Raw genomic sequence first — 10,031 nt, 5'->3', positions numbered from 1 at the left:
GACGTTACTAAACGGATTATATAGACGTCACTAAACGGATTCTATAGACGTTACTAAACGGATTCTATAGACGTTACCAAACACATTCTATAGACGTTACCAAACACATTCTATAGACGTTACTAAACGGATTATATAGACGTTACTAAACGGATTCTATAGACGTTACCAAACGGATTATATAGACGTTACTAAACGGATTCTATAGACGTTACCAAACACATTCTATAGACGTTACCAAACACATTCTATAGACGTTACCAAACACATTCTATAGACGTTATCAAACACATTCTATAGACGTTACTAAACGGATTATATAGACGTTACCAAACACATTCTATAGACGTTACTAAACGGATTATATAGACGTTACCAAACGGATTATATAGACGTTATCAAACACATTCTATAGACGTTACTAAACGGATTATATAGACGTTATCAAACACATTCTATAGACGTCACTAAACGGATTCTATAGACGTTACTAAACGGATTATATAGACGTTACCAAACGGATTATATAGACGTTACTAAACGGATTCTATAGACGTTACTAAACGGATTATATAGACGTTACCAAACACATTCTATAGACGTTACTAAACGGATTCTATAGACGTTACTAAACGGATTCTATAGACGTTACCAAACACATTCTATAGACGTTACTAAACGGATTATATAGACGTTACCAAACGGATTATATAGACGTTATCAAACACATTCTATAGACGTTACTAAACGGATTCTATAGACGTTACTAAACGGATTATATAGATGTTGCCAAACGGATTATATAGACGTCACTAAACGGATTCTATAGACGTTACCAAACGGATTCTATAGACGTCACTAAACGGATCCTATAGACGTTACTAAACGGATACTATAGACGTCACTAAACGGATTCTATAGACGTAACCAAACGGATTCTATAGACGTAACCAAACGGATTCTATAGACGTTACCAAACGGATTATATAGACGTTACTAAACGGATTCTATAGACGTTACTAAACGGATTCTATAGACGTTACTAAACGGATTCTATATAGACGTTATCAAACGGATTCTATAGACGTTATCAAACGGATTCTATAGACGTTACTAAACGGATTCTATAGACGTTATCAAACGGATTCTATAGACGTTACTAAACGGATTCTATAGACGTTACTAAACGGATTCTATAGACGTTACTAAACACATTCTATAGACGTTACTAAACGGATTCTATAGACGTTACTAAAGGGATTATATAGACGTTACTAAACGGATTCTATAGACGTTACTGAACGGATTATATAGACGTTACTAAACGGATTCTATAGACGTGACTAAACGGATTATATAAACGTCACTAAACGGATTCTATAGACGTCACTAAACGGATTCTATAGACGTCACTAAACGGATTCTATAGACGTTACTAAACGGATTATATAGACGTTACTGAACGGATTATATAGACGTTACTAAACGGATTCTATAGATGTTACCAAACACATTCTATAGACGTCACTAAACGGATTCTATAGACGTTACTAAACGGATTCTATAGACGTCACTAAACGGATTCTATAGACGTTACTAAACGGATTCTATAGACGTCACTAAACGGATTCTATAGACGTTACTAAACGGATTCTATAGACGTCCGTCGGTATTCACTGGAAGAGGACGGATAGACGTTTGTCTGTATTCATGGTGGATTGTTTTCTATATTTCATTTGTAGTTCTTTCACTTTGATCAGATGTTGTAAGGCAAGGGGTCACCTTGCAGGTTTCCTATGAGACCATTCACCATTCACCCACTTCAATCCAGGCCAACCAACTAAGAGTGATTATTAAAAACGATATACAATTGTATTAAACTTAATTCCCAATTGTTGTAAAATAAATGTTAACATTTACATACATTTCACTTTGTCCATAGTAGCGAATGTTCAGTTGTATTGGACTGGCCAGAAAGCAGATAGTCATATTTTATTAATACAGCAAGTCAACCGAACATATGGTTATAAAGAAAGATTAACCAACACAATGTTGCACGCTGGGATTTCTTGTTTACAATGCAAAATAAAAACAATAATAAATCATTCCACTTTACATGTTTTTATTTCAGTGGGTTTTCTGATATTTTAATGAACATCACAAGAGATATAGAAGTAAATAATACAAAGGATTTATTTTCAAGTTTATGAAATAAAAAGACATTTTGTTCACAATCATTACCGACGGCCTCTATGACCATTACAAGCTGCTGAAATATTTTGAACACTGTAAGCTATGCCGAGGCTGAATTTTCAATATCTGTTTTCCAGTTTTATGTAGTATATTGTCTGTTCCTTAGTGAAAGCAATTCAAAAAGCTTACCCGGTTAATTAACTTTTACAACTATTACAGCACATTAATGAAATCTTATTGCACCCTGTTATGTATCAAAACTCTGTATCAATCCTTTATCAATGTGTTGTAAGTTAGGGCCACAGAATTTCTATGACTGGATAAGGGATGCAGATTTAACTATAATATTAGTTTGGTAGGGTTTACCTTAACATGTAAATTAAATACACAATTACAGGTGATTACTGTAAACTGTCCTTTATAGACATGGTAGAGGATAGCTGTTCAATCTGAAGATTTTCAAAAATTAACCTTTACAGTCTGATCAAGCTAACTGCAAAAGAGCTACCTCTCAAATTTTATTACAAGATTTTAATTTACAAGTGGTACTTATCAAATGCAATTGTTTTATCTGAATAGAGGAAATGTCTTTCTATACAGAAGATTCATTGTTTTCACTATACTGATGTTTAGTAAATTTGCAGGTTGTTGGCAAAATAGGGTTCAGGTTGTTCAGCATGGTCAGAAAACTTCGGCATGGATTGACGGAGAGGATGAAGATTACGATTTGGCTCCCTGTGCTGCCTGTCGCCTCTTCACATCCCAGTTGTAAACTCGTGCCATATCTAGGAGTCCCGTTAAGGAAATTGTACTTGATAAGCATTTGTAAATGACACTGTCAAATAATGTATTTTTTCTTTTACAGTAGTCCAAAACCTGGTAAAATTAAAAAAAAAGATATAAAAAATACAAATAGTTTTCAACATTTAACATCTCTCCTAGACCTCTAGATGCTTGTATATATACATTTACCAGAGAGTAAAGGTATGGAATGCATACTTGAGGAGTTTGGATGTCAAAAAAATGCATTTCAAGTTCTGAGTCGGGGCAAAGATGCAGATACTGATGTCAGGCGAACAGTGTTAGTACTGTAATTTTAAAACACGCTATAAAATTCACTAAAAATGTTGTTTTTTTTCTTTTCCAAAAACAACACACTAAATTGTAGTGTTGAAGTATCCTGTTTGTTATAGATGAGTCAATATTGATGCATTATAAATTCAAAGAAGAAGCAAATTTCCCCAAATCAGTAATTCTCAAGATTCATTCAAATATTACATTTCACACTCACCTGAAAAGTGAAAAAAAAAAATACATCCAATATACTGTATTACAGCACTTGTTCCAATTTGACTTGAGGTCAATTGGAGAGGCAATCAAGATGTCATATTACTTTCTCAAAAATCTGAGGTTTTTGACTTCAAAATATACTACAAATTAAAATTCACACCGGTTATCTTTACCGTGTGTTGAGATGTCCATACTATAATGCAAATTATAGGTTTGGATGGAATACAACTGATACTTTTTGAGAAATTGAGCTAAACACAATAATTAAAAGTACAGATTCTCTGTATCTCACAGGACCAACTTTATACAATGTCTGGTTGAAGTTGTCTTTATACTTTTTTTGAGCAATAAAGCAACAAAACTTCACACATAACTCCATTGTGAACTCTTAGGAAAGTAACACTGTAGTCTTGCTTTCACAACTTTTCATTGCAGGGGAGACAAACAGATTATTATCATCAAGGGACACAACTCTCAATGGTAAATCAGTAGATATGCTGTGTTAGATTTGAAAAATAAAGTTCTAAATATGAAGAACCACTTAAAACCAAAGCATTTTCCAAGCAGGGAAAAACTATAATACAACCAAACAAAAATAGTTACATCTAAACAGTCTAACAATACATTTTGGTAAGTTTGAAAATCATGATAATGACACACCATACTATAGGAACTATAATGGGATATATTACTTCAATAAAGCATTGAACTAGTGTGCATTACTGTTTGCCTGCAAGATTGTGTCATTTATAATAACTAAAATACTATATATAGCTACTATTCCTACAACTTTAGCTGACAGATACTGTAATACAAGGACCTGGTTTATAGCCTTTCAGTATAAGAAGCTGTAACATACTATGGATGATCATCAATATAGACTACATAGGTGATGATCTGTATTTTAATCAGATTAACACTTTAGATCTCATGACAAAGTCTTCAGTAACTTGGTCAAATGTCGTTATTCATCGACATGTAAAACTTCGGTAAAAAAGGATACTGACTTCTAACGTTGTTGTTTGGTCTCTAATATAACTTAAATCATCGTCAACTTGTGTTAAGTTTTTGGTTGCTGCTTCTAAGTTCTTTTCTAACAAACTTGTAGCATCATCAATTGTGTATTCCAACATTACATTAGCCTGAAATGCAAACAGAAGATCATTAAAATTCAAATACCCTACCTGTGAAAAGACACCAGGGCTGTACCACAAGTTTCTCTGACAAGATGACTGTTGTATTACATGTTCACATTCATGACACCATATTCTTAAATTTCATTTGCTGATCTTCTGATATTGATATTGAATACTTTTACTTTTATATATTGTTATGGAGTCATTCTAGAAACAACTAAATCAGGTAGTAAAACTACCATTTGTGATACCACCATCACTGCCATTTGTTTTGTCTGGGATCCAATAGAAAACTCACACTATTAAATTACTTCATTATTTTTGAGTACTAAAGAGCCCTTTATTACATTTTTATTTTTAACAAGCTTTTTTCAAATAAAACACTTTCATGAACACAGTAATGAGATAGTAACAGGACAATATACTCACCCCTAACCATAAACACACTTTTTCTGTGGGTGGAATCTTTGCTTTAGCATACACCTGATCTGATAGTAAAAACCTGGTCTCTACTGGGTCAGTGGAATCCTGAAAGTCATATCAGCATTCTATTTCAGTTATCACCTCATATTTCAATATCAGCTATATCGCCATGAACTCATGAAAATTTAATTTCTATAATTAATAATATAATTATAATCAATTGCTATAACAAGAATCTAAGAATTTCTAATGAAAACTGGTCAATAAACAATGGAAAACACTCACCTTTCTTGACTGTAGATGTTTCACTATATCTAAAGAGGTTTTAATGTCTGGTATTTGTGACTTTAACCTGAAAAAGAACAAAACAGAACATTTTTTTATTTCTATTTTAATAAGAAAACAATTTTATTTAATCCATATTAAGTTTAATTGAATTTGGGTGACAGGCTATGGAAAGAGCATTTATCTTGATCTACTAGCACTATAAAAGGTTAAAAACCAATCATGGCTTTTTTAATACATCTCAAAAAAATCTCAAAAACACAAAACAAATATGCATACTTGGTACCAAACAATGTTAATCAGAGCATTAAACAGAAATATGGAAAGTTAAAGTGACATAGCATATGTGCTTGCAGGTATTTAAGCTCATGTTACTTGCTATAAGCAAGGACATATTTAGACTTTTTGTCAGTTACTGAACTACTTATTAGAAACTGTTACTACAAGTTTACCTGGCCTTTTTCGTGTTGAGGTTGTATTCCATGAATTTATATTTGTTGTGCTGCTCATCTAACCTCTTGAGAACTACTTCAGCTGACTCGTTACTGGCTCTCTGCATATAACTATCAACATCCTCCTGTATCATGAAAAAGTAACACAATCGAGTATTAAACACATGGCCCAATGGGGGGCAAATGTTACTGACCGGTTACTTACCTAACTCAATTTCTCTGAACTTTCAAAATCATTCAAAAAGCTTTCTCAGAAGAGGTTATTATATTCTGTGCCTATCAAATAAAATCATTGTACCCAGAGACATACCAATACCACCAATTCAAATTCAGACGAAAATTATATTCAGATTTCTGTGAAAGTGAATGTAAGGGGAACAAGAATGCTTATACCTTACTCCAGCAATGTTAGAGGTTTTACACAGCGAGATACTTTTGAAAGGCGCCAGGTAACCTCTAACTGCAGTGTTCCAGCTAGGATTTGAAAAGGGCAGGGCGTTGGCTAAAGAAAGGGCATTTTTGTTCGCGACATCTTTTCCGGGCATATATCTATCTTCTACCTTATTGTACAGGACAATCCAAGTACATCCATGCATTACATATGACCTGATTCATAAGAGACAATAGAAATCTGTTGATTTTTTTTTAATTATTTTGTTTGTGTGTATAAATATCTTCTTTCTTCTCTTTATTCTTCAAATATTGTTTTAAATTATGATGGTAAAAGTTACGACCTAGAGTAATTCAAAAATAAAATGATATTAGCATTATTTCAATTTAAGGGTGTATTGAGAGAATCCATATACGATCATTACGTTCAATCAAAATATTACTATCAGATTATAATCAACCGAGCTATATTTTCAACCAGAAGTTAGTCTGTCCGTTATGATTGTAAGACGACTAATTGTAAGTGAAGATATTATGGAGCAAAAGAGAAAAGGTGGTTAAGCATATATGAGAAAAAAATGATTAAGTAAAAGAAATTCAATTATTTAATATCTGAATGTTTTGACATTCAAACTTCGTCCAAATAACTACGATGTAACTTGTAAGCGGCGGTACATTTCTACTTTCACTTTAGACTCTTTAGAAATTACGGTAAACTAAAATCAGGAAATTATAGCAAGTTAAGATTTTCTTGCATTAATTATAAGAAATGGTAAACGAATTAGCCAATCATGATTCACCAGTTTCCGATCAAAGCATTTGTTCTGTTGCTCTCGTAAACAAACAGTCCCGGCGTGTTGTAGAAATGTAATCACTTGGCTATCACATGACCCGCAGTTAATGCAGAGTCAGCATTTCAGATACGAAAATAACACAATATAAACTAAACTTTTGCTACCATTATTCACATGAGAAGATATTTTTATGTGTCCTTTATTTATTTATGAAAAAATACACATTTTGTATAGAAATCTGTCAATCCAACAAGGAATTGCGACATCTGCATTTACAAGGAACCATTTCCGGCATCCCGCCAAACTTCATCAAATAAAATCAACCGAAAGCTAAACTTAGGCTAATTTTGATTACTGGAAAATCACTGGAAAGTGATCTCATGATCACTACTTAAAAAGTTGCTTGGTTTCCAAGTAAAACAACATTTCCATCCATTATCATTTCTTTGTCCATCTTCAAAAAGCCTTCGTGATTATGATTTAATTGGATTACCAACCGATCCTATCGACTCGTCACGGTTAAATGAATCTATTAAAACACCAGCTCGATCCCCAGCTGACCGATCTCTGCCTCGGGCAGCGTCCATCAGTACCGTGGATAAGGGTCTACAGGTAAGGGGACTAGTGTTACAGGTGGCCAATTAGTGACTGACTGACTGTATATTGCATGGCTTCAGCAAATCGGATCTAGAGTATACGAGGCAAAATGAGCAACAATGACACTTAGAAAAAGAAAAAGACCCTCGCTTTACGCTAGTCAAAATATTCTGGTCTGCTATCAAGTATCAACACCTCTCTCGCTGAACCAAAACAAGAGGCCCAGAGGGCCTGTATCGCTCACCTGGTTTATTTAATATTATCTATTAAGTCCCTTAGGGGTGGGGAACGACCCCTGGGTTCATTTTTTACATCAGGACTGTGTTCATCTCTTGATCTTACTTGTTTCAAAAATGCAATAAGTCCTTTATAGCAATATAGTCAAACTGATCCCTTTTGCCCTGCCCTTGAAGCCCCTGGGGGGATCAGCCCATCATTTGCATTAATTTAAATCCCAGCCATCTAGAGATGTTACCACTGAAATATAAATGTCAAACATTGCTTAGGTTCAGAGAAGAAGTCGTTAATATCATAAATATTGCCAAAAGAACCACTTTTGGCCCCGCCCCACAGGCCCCTGGGGGGTAAGCCCAATCATTCGCATAAATTTGAATCCCAGTCATCTACGGATGTTACCACTGAAATATCAATGTCATACATTACTTAGGTCCAGAGAAGAAGTCGTTAATATCAATATTGCCAAATGGACCCCTTTTGGCCCCACCCCTAAGGCCCCTGGGGGGTCAGCCCCATCATGTATAAGTTTGAATCCCAACCACCTAGGGATGTTACTGCTGAAATATCAATGCCATACATTGCTTAGGTCCAGAGAAGAAGTCGTTAATATCAATATTGCCAAATGGACCCCTTTTGGCCCCACTCCACAGGCCCCTGGTGGGTCAGCCCTTTCATTTGTATAAATTTGAATCCCTGCCACCTAGGGATGCTACCACTGAAATACCAATATCATACATTGCTTAGGTCCAGAGAAGAAGTCGCTTATATCAATATTGCCAAATGGACCCCTTTTGGCTCCACCCCAGGCCCCTGTGGAGTCCTTCGGACCAGGTGAGCTAAAAACCCATACTCCATCAGCGAAGAGACAGAGGCTTTCTTTCACACTATGTACAAGTCACTCTAATATGTTATCCATGTTTGATGTGCTACACTAAGGCAACTATAGCGGCGATAACGTATCTCTAGACGACGGATGGACAATTTCTGACAGATGGTCGTCGTCAGAGCTACGATTCCCTCCCATTGCTCGTAATGTAGCAAAACAGTGAACCTCGAAAATGCTACAAATAGCGGATATCGTTTAATTTTGGAGTAATAGTTCGTATAATTAAACATTTCTAATACAATTTTGCAATGTATTGGCCTACCGTCTAATCTAGAAATCTTTAATTCGCATATTCTGATATCATACTGCTCGGAGTTGTCTCTAACCCAAATATGGAACCCGTGACCATATATGGATGAATCTACTACGATAAATAAATACATAATCAGAGATATTTAACCACTCTTTTGTTACTCTTGTGAAGAAAGCGAATCTTACTTTGCGTAATTAAATAATTTCAGAATGAATTGACCTTCCTTACCGAGATATATTACTCCGAATCTGTTTTTCTGTTGAAATCTCGCGGAAACCTCATTAGCATCAATTTATTTTGATTTCCTTATAAGGAAATTGACCTTTACACTTGTATCAAAGATGGCGGTATGTTTGAACTGATATCTCCGTGTGTCTTGCTCGTTTTGGATTTTACTATTTATTGTCAAACATTTGAAGTAATGTGCAGGTTTGTTGCTTGAATATTCATAATAGATACCAGAATCATCAATTTACATGTGTTTTTTTTTATCTGAGAAAATTTTTACCACTGCTAATACTGCCCGATGTGAATCGCATCGGGGCTTGCTACACTATCGGCAATGGGAGGGACTTCATACCCTGCCGGAGAGCAGTGTAGGCAGGGTATGAATATTTGTTCTAAGGCAACTAGTACCCCGTTGAAATTAATGTCAGAGAAAGAGCATACACTCGTGCTCCAACGTTAACTGTCAATTCAAACTTGAAAAAGGGCGAGTACATTTATTAGCAGTATCATTGTTGTGTCGTAGCCGTTACATTAGCCATTGTGTTTTGCTTATAAAAACGTCTAGAAGTTCGGCCAGATCATCCCGACATCCCTGATTATTTATGGGCATCCGTCATCGATACGGCATATATAAACAAGACGAGATATATGTCTATTTCATAGTGATGTTATAAACATTCACACGCTCCATCGAAACACTGTTATATTCTATAAACAGCTCATTGAGATCATTCTTTTTTTCTCACCACAAATTCTGCCAAAGGAATGCCAGCGTGCTTCGTTTGTTCGGGCATGCTTTCGGTGGTCGCCATGTTTAGAAATGAATCTCGTCAAATCTCGCAAAAAAGAACGTTCGATAAATCAGTC

General features: G+C 35.0%; 1 protein-coding gene across 1 annotated transcript; it reads right to left on the bottom strand.

Annotated features, from left to right (window-relative positions):
• Positions 1–2,105: 2,105 nt before the first annotated feature.
• On the bottom strand, positions 2,106–10,012 carry LOC117327898 (prefoldin subunit 3-like). Its single transcript, XM_033885129.1, has 6 exons — positions 9,911–10,012; positions 5,780–5,904; positions 5,328–5,394; positions 5,049–5,147; positions 4,487–4,625; positions 2,106–2,978 (listed from the first exon to the last, which is right to left on the bottom strand). Exons 1-6 carry the CDS (start codon positions 9,974–9,976, stop codon positions 2,914–2,916), a joined length of 561 nt encoding a protein of 186 aa, XP_033741020.1. The 5' UTR covers positions 9,977–10,012; the 3' UTR covers positions 2,106–2,913.
• Positions 10,013–10,031: the final 19 nt, after the last annotated feature.

This window comes from Pecten maximus, chromosome 5, assembly GCF_902652985.1.
Source record: "Pecten maximus chromosome 5, xPecMax1.1, whole genome shotgun sequence".
Lineage (NCBI taxonomy): Eukaryota > Metazoa > Mollusca > Bivalvia > Pectinida > Pectinidae > Pecten > Pecten maximus.
The sequence above is the reverse complement of the archived record's forward strand: the minus strand, read 5'-3'. Positions and strand labels throughout refer to the sequence as shown.